Here is a 13,507-nt window from a genome sequence, read left to right on the forward strand (position 1 = left end):
ATCTTTTCAGGCACCTCTTTTTTATGTTCCTCCGACGAGAAAGGGCAACCGATGAACTCAGCCAATTTCTCAACATACAAAACAGGATCATGTTTCTTCTCTTCATATTTCAAGAACAAAATCTTGTTCGGATGTTCCAAGCTTGCCTTCCAATACCCAAAAAATGGCCCCAATAAGGTCCATAGATACTCGCTCCTTCACAAAACAACTCGAACGCCTCATAATTATATCATATTATTTAAAAAATCATTAAAAAATCGTACATATATAATTTTATGTTTAGTTAGGCTCTTTAAATAATTCAATGAAAATGTTAAGTTCGATCATTAGTTTAAAAGATCTAATGTCTCATCATTTTAAACCGATTGATAAATAATATTATTAATTTTATTATATTTGCTCAAAAATTTAAGGGAAATGTATAATATGGTTAGTAAATTATGCTCAAATGATCAATTAACTATATCAAATTATTATAAAATGATCATTAAATTTATAAAAAGTTGTACAATTATTGTATTTTCATGGTGATTATTTTATAATAATATATAAACATTATAACCATTTTATAATTTTAAAAGTTTCAATGGCTAAAATAATGATTTAAGTATAATTTAGTGATCGCATATGTATTTATCCGAATTTTAATTGTGTTGTTATTGTCGTCGTTTTCACTATGAAAAGGTTAAAAGGGAATATAATGAGGTGTGACTGAGGGGTACGGCTTTGTACGTGTTCAAAAGGGCGTCACTTTTTGTTTCTTTTATTGACAAAAAAATGAAAGTGGATCCGTGTGACTAAAGAAAACGAGTGGAGTTAACACCGATGTCCAATCAATAGGACATGTGCCACATGGGTCGTGGGCCACACTCTTTGCTCACTTCCACATGCAATGAAAAGGAGACCTACACAATTCTCATTTTATTTTGGCTTAATCGTACAATAAATGCTCAAACTATAACGATTTTCACGGTATTAAAATTATTTTTTGAATAATCTTAGTGTTTAACGTTACATACATTATTATTTTAGATGTGTTAATGACGTTAGTTTCCTCCGTTAAGCTGGACGTGTTACAATCTGATAATTTTAAAATTTATTATTAAAAAATATTAAAAAAATATTATTATATTTATTAGAAAAACTCTAATTTCTTCTAAATTATAATCATGCATCATGCATTTTGGCATATTTCGCATTATTTTTTTCTTTTTTCCCCTCATTACATTCACATTAACTAACAAGCGATGTCTCATAAAAAATGAACCAACACTGGATACATCGCTAAAAGAAAAGGCAATTAAAAGAGAAGTTTCGAAATCAAATTACGTTACCTGAAGCGTGTCTGTAAAAGATCCAAAGCGATGAATGAGATACTAGCGCGTGTTAGTAAGATTGAGAAAATTCAAGAGCAACTCATAAAAACCCAACGGGAGATGATTGATCAATCAAGAAGATTTCAGGATGAATTCAGAGAACAAATGACCAAGTTAATGAATATGATAAATATTGTGATCCATAGAGAGAAGCCACTATTGGATCCCATTTTGAGTGAGACTATAAATGTTGGTGTTGAAACTGAAACGGCAATGACCAGATACCTGTTAAGGAGCCATATATTTCAGGCCAGCTCCAAAAACCAAATATGGTTGTAGAAAGTCCCAATGGGCCAACAATGAAGGAAGATAAGCTTCACTCGAAAAAGATGGTCATAGAAGAGGCCCAAATGTTGACCAAGAAAGCTAAGAAGTATCGATCATCAAATCAGGACACTCAAGTTCTATCTATAAAGTCATTGTCAAGTATTCTCTCGTCATGGAGACTAGATGAGAAGAAAAAGACAGTGCAGGGATTTCAGTTCCCTCCCTTCCATTTTTCACTTGAAAAACTATATTAAAAATGCTCACAGCCGGATTGGTTACACCGGGATATGTTCAACCACAGTGGCTCCCGAATGAGAGGTGGACCTATAAAGAGATTCCTTGGATAAACCAAGATGGAACCCCAGTTTGTTCAGTTAAGGTTCTTAGCAACCTTGAGGATCCTTTAGAATAAGCAATTCAGGGGTGCAAGATAGAAGAGAAAGGGATGAAGGTCCAAAACTCGGAAGTCATCGATTCAACAAAGAATGCATGTGAAGAACATAAGAGGCAAAAGGATGAAAATGGAAATTTAAGCATAAGGGCCTTCATGAATGTAATACGAGACTGGCCCGTGGGTTTGAGAATAGATGGGGCAGATGTAGCCAAGAAGACACCTCAAACTGCTTCAAGAGAGGATTCTTGTGAAAAACATAAGGCGCAAGAGGATCAAAAAAGAAATCCAAGCAAAAGGGCTTCCATGGATGTAGTCCGAGACTGACCCGTGGGTTTAAGAATCAGTAGGGCAGACATAGCTTCGAAGACGCCTCAAACACCTATATCAGATTTCCTGAAGGCAAGAGGGGTTTTGGGCAGCCAGAAGGCTTGATGAATATTACGCCAATCACAGTTGCAATATGTTTTCGGGATCCAACCAAAACTATCACCACCGAGGAAAAGCGTTTTGGATCTAAATTTGGACCCAATTTCCACCCAGGAAAAGAAAAGCTGATAAATCGCAAGTGCGATCTTCCCAAGAAGCTGCTCGAGAGGAAGCAGAAATTCGTGCGTCTGAGGGTACATCAAAAGGAGCCCCGACAAGTGAAACAACTGAGAAATGAGGAGCAAGTACAGATGAAGGCCCTAATCCAATTAGTGGGACATTCTGATGAGGCCTTATTACATTTTTGCGGCATCCTGTTTGAATTTGTTTTTGAACTTTCTCATATTTGGAACTTATTTTTTGAACCTTCTTTTTATAAGGATATTTAAATGAATTTATGTTAAATGTTAAACCACATTTACAACTTGAAATTCTTTGAATATCAACTGAATCAAAAACTCTGTAAATGATCGGAGTTACAGATCTTTGACATTGTGACATGATTAAATGATAATGACCTTTGATTTTACCCCAGATGGAACACTCAAACGCCATACCCCTTCTCTTTTAAGAACCGATATAGCCTTCTCCTTTCATAAGGGAATGAACAAGAGGCTTGGTATTAGGTATGCATAGGAGCGGACAACATGGGGCATCTCTTGTGTATGACATTACTATACTTTTGTTGAAGACGTTCAGTGATGATCATGATCTTTACAGATGGAATAGTCAAGTATGTGAATCTAGTTCAGGCCAATTGCTTGGAAATTGAACTCTAAAGATGAGATTTCCTTAGTTTTAACAATACACGGACTATAAAAGGTTCTTTTTGGCAAACTTAAGAAATTGAATCCATATACCCAGATTATAATATCATATATATACAATAAAGCTTGAGTTGTCCCTCTAAAGCAATTGGTTAAATGCCCCGGCCTTATGGATAAGATTCATCTATCTATACAATAAAGCTTAAGTTGTCCCTCTAAGGCAATTGGTTAAACGCCCTGGCTTTATAGATAAGATTCAACTAATCTGATAAAGGTGTTTATAATTGAGCTGACCCTCTAGAGCAATTGGTTAAACGTCCCGGCTTTATGGATTCAGCTAGCCAGACAATGACAAATTAAATCAAATTCATTTTTAGATATAATGACAATGACAAATAAGGAGTTTCGGTAAAAATGGACTAAGGGAGTTAAAGAACACCTGTTATAGTCAATTTCACACGAGCACTCAAGAATTTCATTTTTAGATCGATATGTCGACACTACCTTTGTTAAAGGAGCCTACGAAGCTTGAACAAATGAAAGATTTCAGAGAACCGAAATAGAAAGTCTAGTAATTGATTATGCTTGTTGCATCATTTTATCCGCATCTGGTTAAAATATCAAGCCAAGAAATAGGGGCATGTTGCAATGTCTAAAAGAACAGAAGAAAAATGACATTTTGGTGGCTGAAACCTTAGAAAATATAAAGTCAACCTAAAACCAACTCATCAATTTGTCAAAGAGTTATAACTTTGAAAGCGGTAAAGAGCTATTGCTTCTTTTGATATTCTTTAAACTCATGTTTATGATTTGATTCGATTGGGAGCCTGGATTAAGGGGCAATATTCTTACATTTTTATATCTTTTTTCTTCCCTCCTAAAATAAGAGAAAGGAAAAAATATTTTCAAACAGGACAGTCTCAAATGTGAAAAGTCCTGGAAGCTGTTGAGGCTCATTTTGCCTCTATTGAAGAAATAACGAACAATACCAAATTTCAAGAATTTCACATTCTTGAAACAATCAATCCAAGAGACCAAATAGAACTTATGACATTGTCAACAACCTGAGAAGAAAATGGGGCATGGTCGATTCCAAGGACTAGATCGACAGACAAAGCACGAGACTCCACCCAGGAGATAAAACAAGAGTTAATTCATATTGCATGCATCTTAGACATACTTAAAAGCATCACATTCATCATTTTTTGCACACATATTTTTTTGTAGCTTTCAGAGCTAATTTCAACTTCACAACAAAGGATATTGGACTCAACAAACAACTTTCCAATTTCATTTAGAGTCAATTTCAACTTCACAGTGAAGGATATTGGACTCAACAAATAACTTTTCAGTTTCATTCAGGGTCAATTTTAACTTCACAGCAAAGGATATTGAACTCAACAAAAAACTTTCCAGTTTCATTCAGAGTCAATTTAAACTTCACGACGAAGGATATCGTGCCAACAATACTTGGATTTCAACTTCACAACGAAGGATATTCAATTCAAAGCTCAACTTCATAACGAATGGGTCATCCACGATTTCAACTTCACGACGATGGATATCGTGCCAACAATACTTGGATTTCAACTTCACAATGAATGATATCCAATTCAAAGCTCAACTTCACAACAAAAGAGTCATCCACGATTTCAACTTCACGACTAAGGATATCGTGCCAACAATCTTTGGATTTCAACTTCATGACGAAGGATATCCAATTTAATGCTCAACGAATGAGCCACCCACGATTTCAACTTCACGACGAAAAATATCGTGCCCACAAGTAGCATCTATCTCTAAATTGGATTTTAACTTCACGACGAATGATATCCAATTCAAAGAATGCGTGTCTGTCAATAAACAATTTTTTTTTGTTTCATTTAGAGTCAATTTCAACTTCACAACAAAGGATATTAGACTCGAAACAACGTAACTTACACAACATTGGATTTCAACTTCATGACGAATGATATCCAATTCAAAGCTCAACTTCACAATGAAGGAGCCATCCACGATTTCAACTTCACGACGAAGGATATCGTGCCTAACGGATTGATTTAAAGTCATCTGCAACAACAGGGATTCATTCCTCATCCCAGTGCAACATAACTCAAGGCGAGAATGGTTATATGTCATCAAAGGCCTTCGAGTTCGATTATATTCAGCTCAAAGGCATATCCAATTTACAACATAACTCAAGGCTAGAAGGGTTATCTGTCAACAAAAACCTTTGAGTTCGATTACACTCAGTTCAAAGGCACATCCAATTTACAACATAACTCAAGGTGAGAAGGGTTATCTGTCAACAAAAGACCTTCGAGTTCGATTTCATTCAACTCAAGGGCATGTCAAATTTACAGAATAACTTAAGTAGAAACAAGCTATCTGTCAAAAAAAACTGTCGAGTTCGATTCCATTCAGCTCGATGACACATCAACCACATGGTAGCATTGAGAAGTTGTTTTTTGGTTGAAGTCGAGGTCTTCAAGTCAAGGAGAAGATTTGGGGTAATCTCTTAGCTCAATACAACAAAACTCAAGGCGATAAGGGTTATCTATCAATGTAAACTTTCAAGTTTGATTACATTCAACTCAATGACGTATCAACTACTTTCTGGTCAAATTCTCACACCAAGGTCTTTAAGTCAAGAAGAAGACCAAGGTCAAGATTGGCAACAAGTTACTTTCCGATTTTTCCTACGATTTCAACTTCACAACGAAGGATATTATACCTAAAAGATTGACCCAACTTCACGACGAAGAAGTCATCTGTAACACAACAACACCAAAGTCTTCAGGTCGAGTTTCAGCTTCGAAGAATCTTGAGCTAGAAGACGATTCAAGAGCTACTTGGAAAAGCTTTGAGTTCGATTTCAACTTCACAATGAATGATATCGTGCTCAGAATTTTCTTGTTTAGACTCAACCTCACGATGAGAGAGTCATTTTGTGATTCAATCCAAATTGACGAACCAGTCTTAACATCAGATTTCAACTCCACGAAGGAAGATATTCGATGGGGGTTGACCCCTATATGGATGGTGTTAAATTTGGATACATTCATGTTAAACGAAAAGTGTGTCTTTTAATCTTTGCTCTATCCCTATTACACGACTATGGGCAAAGAGGGCACCTGCAGATACATTTTTTCTGACCAAAATATACATATATATTTATATATTATATATCATATAAGTATTATTATTATTTTATTAACTAATATTGTTACATTTTACAGACCCAAACCCAAAATCGGCAGCCCAACAGTGACCACTACACACGACTCGGATGGAGCCCGAACCGGATCCAGTAGAGGCCCGAACCCGAACCGGTCCAGCTAGGGTTTGAAACCCTAGCTTTCTTTCCTCCAAGCGCCACATGCCTTCATCCCAGCTTGGTCAAACCGTCGCTTCTCACGCAACCGTCGTTTTCCTCGGCAACGACCACCAATAAACGTGCACTTGTGGGACACAACAACAACCAACAAAGAGGAGTTACAATCCGTATAGGACTCAAAAATTTCGAAACTAAAAATAGCATTTTTTGTATATAAATAAGCTTGTAAATCAAACGAAAGAGATGATTTTTACATTCGAAGCACACAACATTACATGCGAAATACCGAAAAGAAAATACACAAAAACAGTGAACCGAGGCATCTTGTAACCATTTCGAAGTGAAATAAAAAGGTATTGTTTTTTTACCTCGTTTGATTTTTGATCTTGCATGTATGGCTTGTGGTTTCCCTCTTTTTTTTGGTTGATTTGAAACGCCGATGAAAAAGGGGGGAGAGTTTCGAAATTTATTTTCTAGATCTACTCTCCCTCGAGGCGATTTTTAAGAAACTAACTTGATTTTTGAAGAAATGACTTGAAGAACATTCGAAAAAGCAAAAAAAATAAGGGTTGTCGCCAATGAACGGCGGCCGACGAGGCGGCACGGTGCCGGATTCTGGAAATTTGTTGGAAGCTCGACTGTGTTCTTCAAAGATTGAAGAACACTAGAGAGGAAAGCTAAGAGATGGGGTTTTGGTTAAAAATGAAGCAAATGAAACTTTAAAAAAAATTAACTTATATAGTCAACCCGTGGAGCCCATTGGATCGACCCGACCCGAGCGGATCCCATAGAGGATCTGTGTTTCCATTCAAAAGTGGGTTAATACCCATTTCAGTCCCTTTGATTTTTAATGCACGTGTTATCCCCCTAGATTCACATTTTTCCCTTCTATTGGCTTTGAATTTGGCCCTCGATTTAGTTTTTTTATTTTAGTCCCTTATTATTATAAATATTTAATTATATCTTTTATTATTTATTAGTTTTCATTTTTCTTTTTCTTTATTATTATTATTATTATTTTATATATTTTTCATTATTATTTTATATATTTTATATATGTATATTATTTTTATTCTTTTTCTATTTTTTTATTTTTGGTTTTTATTTATTACTATTATGGTATACTATTTTTTCAATTTTTTTACTTTATTATATTGTTTCACATTATTCTCTTGTCTTTATTATTATTATTATTATTATTATTATTATTATTATTATTATTATTATTGCATATTTTACATATTTTATTTTATTTTATTTTTTGTTTATTATTTTATTTTATTCTATTTTTTCTTTTTATTTTCTCTTCTTTATTGTATTTGTTTTTTTACTTTCTTTATTTTATTTATTTTTGCTACTTTTTATCTAACCCGTTTCTTGATTTCTTAAGGGTACACTTTTAAATTTATCAGAGGTAAGTAATTTGGATCGCTATTTTACCTTTTAATTTAAACTTTCAATTTTCTTAATTAAAGACAACCGGAAATTACGTAGTACCGAAAGGGCAGTTCAAGGGTGCTAACCTTCCCTTGACTGTAACCGACTCCCGAATCCGACACATATTTGGTAAGACGCAGATCAGGTAAGAAATAAGGTATATGATCAACTCATTTGTTTTAAAATAAATTATCGGTGGCGACTCTAATCCGTTTTATTCAAGTCGAAGCCTAATTTTGGGTCCAACCGAAAGACGGTTCCGACAAATTTTAAATCAAAATAATTTATATTGGATGAAAATTGTTAATTAATTAAAGATAAACACATATTGTTAATATGATATTTTCACATTTGCTTAATTATTAAAGTTACTCATATTATATCATCACCTTGGCATGTGTCATATCATCATATGACACGTGACACATTAATAATTTAACATATGTGAAAATATTATGTCTGTAATATATTTTGACTGTTAATAAGTTAACTAGTTTTCATTCAATAAATTTATTTTGATTAAAATTTAAAATATTGAGTTTATGTGTTAAAAACAAAAGAGTTAAAATATTATTTAGATAGATGTTAGGAGTTAAAAGAGTTAAAACTTTATTATATGAACCTTCCTTTATTCTTACCCAAACTTGATGTGTCCTTGACGTGACATTATCCTTTTGTAAGCTGTATCTGAAAGGGAACCCAACATGCAAAAGTTCATTGGCCACATGTACAATAGAATTAAAAATGAAAAAAATGAAAAAATGAAAAAATGAAAAAAAGAAAAAGAAAATAAAGACATGTACAATGAAATAGAAAATGACACATGATAACGATAACATCAAGGAAGAGATAGTAAACTTAATGACAATTTTGAGTTCTATTAGTAACCAAAGTCCATTGGCCACATGCACAATAAAATAGAAAATATGCATAAACAAACAATAATCTCCAAATTAAACCAATAATCAGTTGACTTAATGAGATGAGACACTAGATTTCTTAAACAATGTCAGATGTTCAAATCCTGAGATTTGTGTATGGAGCAAACTAGATTGGGAGGATCACCCCTATAATGGGCATTTACAAAACCCGATTTGAATTAATCGATCAATAGATCGAATATCAATGATTAATTAAAAAAATATCTCCAAATTAAGGATTTAGAGATTTTAAAATACTTTTATATATAAAAAATATAAAAAAAATTATATATTTTTATTTTCTATTTTATTTTTAATCATGATTTATCGTAACAGTTCAATAATTTAATATTTTTTATTATTTGTAAATAAACCACAAACAATAATGTCTCCCTCAACATACGTGGATCCATAATTCTTTTTATTAAGTTGAGGACGACATTTTGTTTGATATATCACAGTTTTTGCAGCAAGTTGATACTTCTAATGAGAAAAATATGGAGTCCTTATTGTTAAACATTTTATTATGTCATTTGACGGGGCAGATTCTCTTTAGAAAAAATAATTGATTTAAATCAAAAAAGTTTAAACCAATTAACAACTTCTTTATCAGTTGGTGTAAAATCATTTTATAACATTTTAATAAAATTTAATAATTACTTTATAATAGTTTAATAAAATCCAATAAATTATTTTATAATAATTTAATAAATTTAATAATTATATTATAAATCTAAAAATTTAATGACTAAAACAATTATTTAAATATAATTCAATAGCATGTGATATTCTATCCTAAAAATAATGACCTTCATCTTCCAAATACATGTAATAATTTTTAGGATAAACTAAATAAATAATCTATTAACTTTTAGAGCACTTGCATTTTTTGTTACCAACTTTAAATTTGTAATACAATTATTGAACTCTTAATTCACTTTTATTACAATTATTACCATTAACTGAAGTTAAGAAATGTTGATATGACACATTAAAATCTTTTTCCCCAAAAAATATTAAATTTTTTGAATTGATTGACAGTAATCGATCTCAATTCAACTATATTATCATTGTCTAATGTTCTTCTGATCGTCATCTCCTCTAAACATAATACTCATCATACTCAAGAGCTTCACATCTTTCTACGATCGTCGAACCATTCATCACCATCGTTTCATCCAAGTCTCGAACACCACAACTACCATCCACGACCAAATCAAACCGAGTCAAACAAGACTGTCCGCCATAAATTTTCATATACAGTATTATTCTTCAAATAATGAATAATAATTTCTTTCACGCGGATCCTTAATTTTTTGTTAACTTGAGAATGACATTACAATTATTAAATCACACCATCCATAATTTATTTGCCAGTGGGGGGCATAATACCTAATATCATACAAGATAATCTTAAGCATCGGGATAAAATAATAGGCCAAAGATAAGAATGACGTTTGAGAAATCATTCAAGCAGATGTTCCGTAGTATTTGCACTCATTAGCCTGTTCTTCATGGAGTCCCGCTTAGATTCTAAAGATATTGTGAATGAAAACGAAGATGAGTTTGAGAAATCATTCGAGCAGATGATATCGACTCTCCCCAAAAGGAAGTGTTGGGGCAATCGTGAAGATTTTTATCAATATCAAGGCTTTTGGCTTTACCCCACTTTCCTCAAAGGAGTTGTATCAGCTCAACAACGATTCCAGGCTCAACCCACCGATACCATCATCTGTAGTATCCCTAAAACAGGCACAACCTGGTTAAAATCCCTCATTTTCTCCATCTACACAAGAACTTCATTTTATGATTCCACTACCCCTTTGCTTTCCAAGTTGCCCCATGAGGTTGTGCCTTTCATGGACCTTTATCATGCAGATTTTCCAAGCTATCGTGATATGGGAGTTCCTGTGTTGGCCACACACGTTCCTTATTCTTCCTTACCAAGATCGATAATCGATTCCGGTTGTAAACTTGTTTACATTTGCAGGAACCCCAAGGATTCGTTTGTTTCACTGTACCACTTCAATGCCGCGATACGAAGATCCCAAAATCTTCAACCCCCTGATCTCGATGAGGCGTTCGAGTTGTTTTGTGAAGGTGTGAGTATGTATGGACCTTATTGGGACCATGTTTTGGGGTACTGGAAGGCAAGCTTGGAACATCCCAATAAGATTCTGTTCTTGAAATATGAAGAGATGATAGAGGATTCTGTTTTGTATGTTAAGAAATTGGCTGAGTTCATCAGTTGCCCTTTCTCGTCAGAAGAACATCAAAAAGAGGTGCCTGAAAAGATTGTAAAGATGTGTAGTTTTGAGAATTTAAGCAACCTGGAAGTGAATAAAAGTGAGAAAGTTCGTATGGGTGTGGTTCAACACAAGATGTATTTTCGGAAAGGGAAGGTTGGGGATTGGAAGAATTGTTTGACATCTGAAATGGCCGAACGATTGGACCGAATAACACACCAGAAACTAAGCGGTTCTGGTTTAAGTCTTTGAGTGTTGTAGATTTGCTTCATGATATCCGTTTCCGAAGCTAATAGTGTATGGTGCAGAGTTTGATCTCAGTTTTACTTCCCTTTGAATAAAGATTGTGTTTAAACCTGACATGAACAAATTCGATAGTATACAAGCATGTTATGTGTGAATTTCATGTTAAGTTTATATGAACTTCTCACAAGTGAAGCATATTTTAAATGTATATATGTATGATATAGGTGTATTCTGTTCACAAGCATGATAATAAGCCCAGAAGATTTCGAAGAAGATAATAAAGAATGAAACTTCAAATTTTATATATATATATATATATATATCAATGCACTAATCCTACGTATAAATACTTCACTTTATGATTAATATATCAATATGCAAAAGCAACCTATGATGTGCTTTGAGCTGTACTTCTCTTTATGCTAATATATTTGGTTTAATCTACGCTAATTTACAAGTATTCTGAGATGACTATAATCATGTCTCTATGTTTGTATTTGACTTGTATACTTACGGTTATAAATTATATGAAGGCTTAATACAAAAATAAGTACGAAGGCTTAATAGAAAATTAAGTGTCTAAACTTTGTTTCGAAAAATGTTGATGTCTAAAGAAATTTTCGTTAAAAATTGATACCTAACATTTTCTTAGTTACACTTTTAGGTGTCTACTATTATATTTTTTAATTTTTTAATAATAAAAATATTATTTTAATTAGGAATTTAAAAAACTTTATTTATTTATAAAACCCCAATTTTTATTGAAATTATAAAAGAAAAACTCTAAAAAACCAAAATCTCTCATTTCAACCCTGTTACCAATCGTCGCCGGTTATCTCTAGCCACCATCGTCATTGCCGAACAGTCACCCACCTGTCGTCGACCACCCATTGATCAATCTTTTCTCTTATTGATACCAAAATCCCCTAAATCTCTAAAATCCCCAATACCCAAATCTCTAACTTTTAAAATCTTAATCTCCGCGATAGAACGTCGGAGGAACATTGATGGAGCGACAACGAGGATTGGTTTTGAGCGGAATTGCTTGGTGGTTCGAATGGTGGTGATGGTGTGGCTTACGGATGTCGAAATCAACGAGGATCGTAAATAAATATTTTAAATTTAATTTTTAAAATAGTTTAAGATTGATGTTTTAAAAACATATATTTTAAAAAATCCTCTATTAATTAAATATTTCTTGTGGTGAACTATTTCAAATTGCCTTTCTTAGCCTAGTGGCTAAGCCTATTCATCTTCACCAAGAGGGTGCTGGTTCGATTCCCCACCCTATTGGCTGAAGAAGAAAAAATATATTATTTGATTACTGACATTATGAAACTTTATGTATTAAATGCATAGTTTACCCTTTCGACCAATACAAAATAATCTCCCGGTAAGCAAACATCAAACTATTTAGGTAAATTACACGTTATTTTCTGTAGAAATACGAATGATAAGATTTTAGGTAAATTACACGGGTGACCATCAAACTATGGTCAAAATTCATTTTGACTACTAGTGTTTCAATTTGATTAAAAAGACCACTCAACTATTTAAATAGTTCAATCAAACCGCTAGTCATTAAAAAGACCATCAATTTGATCAAATTAAAACATCGGTTGTCAAAATAAATTTTGATCATAGTTTGATGGTCATCCGTGTAGTTAAAACTAAGGTTCGTTTTATTTTAATATATTCGTATATTTTACTGCTCCAATTGTTCCACTAATATTATCTTACACCAAATAAGGAAATCATACAAAAGAAAAATAGATTCGGAACTTCTAAAAATGGATATAAATAAAATATTCAGAAAAAGGGGAAAATTGCATAAAAATTGCATCATCATATATCATTTCTATTTAAATAAAATGAGTCAATTATAAATTTGTTGTAATCAATTATATTTAATTAATTAAAAATTAAATATTATAAGAAATTATTTTAAAAATAATTATTTTAATTTATATTTTTTATAATATCATGATTTAAATGATTTAATATTTCATCCTACTATAATAATTATAATTAATGATAGTTAGAATTCTTCTACCAATAATAATCATAAGTCAAAAGTAATTTTATTTAATT

At 32.7% G+C, this 13,507-nt stretch overlaps 1 protein-coding gene across 1 annotated transcript; it reads left to right on the top strand.

Annotated features, from left to right (window-relative positions):
* The first annotated feature begins 10,340 nt into the window (after positions 1-10,340).
* LOC120160477 (flavonol sulfotransferase-like) lies at positions 10,341-11,530 on the top strand. The gene has a single exon (XM_039170894.1). The coding sequence runs from the start codon at positions 10,439-10,441 to the stop codon at positions 11,420-11,422; it is 984 nt and encodes a 327-aa protein (XP_039026825.1). The 5' UTR covers positions 10,341-10,438; the 3' UTR covers positions 11,423-11,530.
* The last annotated feature ends 1,977 nt before the right edge of the window (positions 11,531-13,507 follow it).

This window comes from Hibiscus syriacus, unplaced genomic scaffold (assembly GCF_006381635.1).
Source record: "Hibiscus syriacus cultivar Baekdansim isolate YM2019G1 unplaced genomic scaffold, ASM638163v2 tig00002847_pilon, whole genome shotgun sequence".
Lineage (NCBI taxonomy): Eukaryota > Viridiplantae > Streptophyta > Magnoliopsida > Malvales > Malvaceae > Hibiscus > Hibiscus syriacus.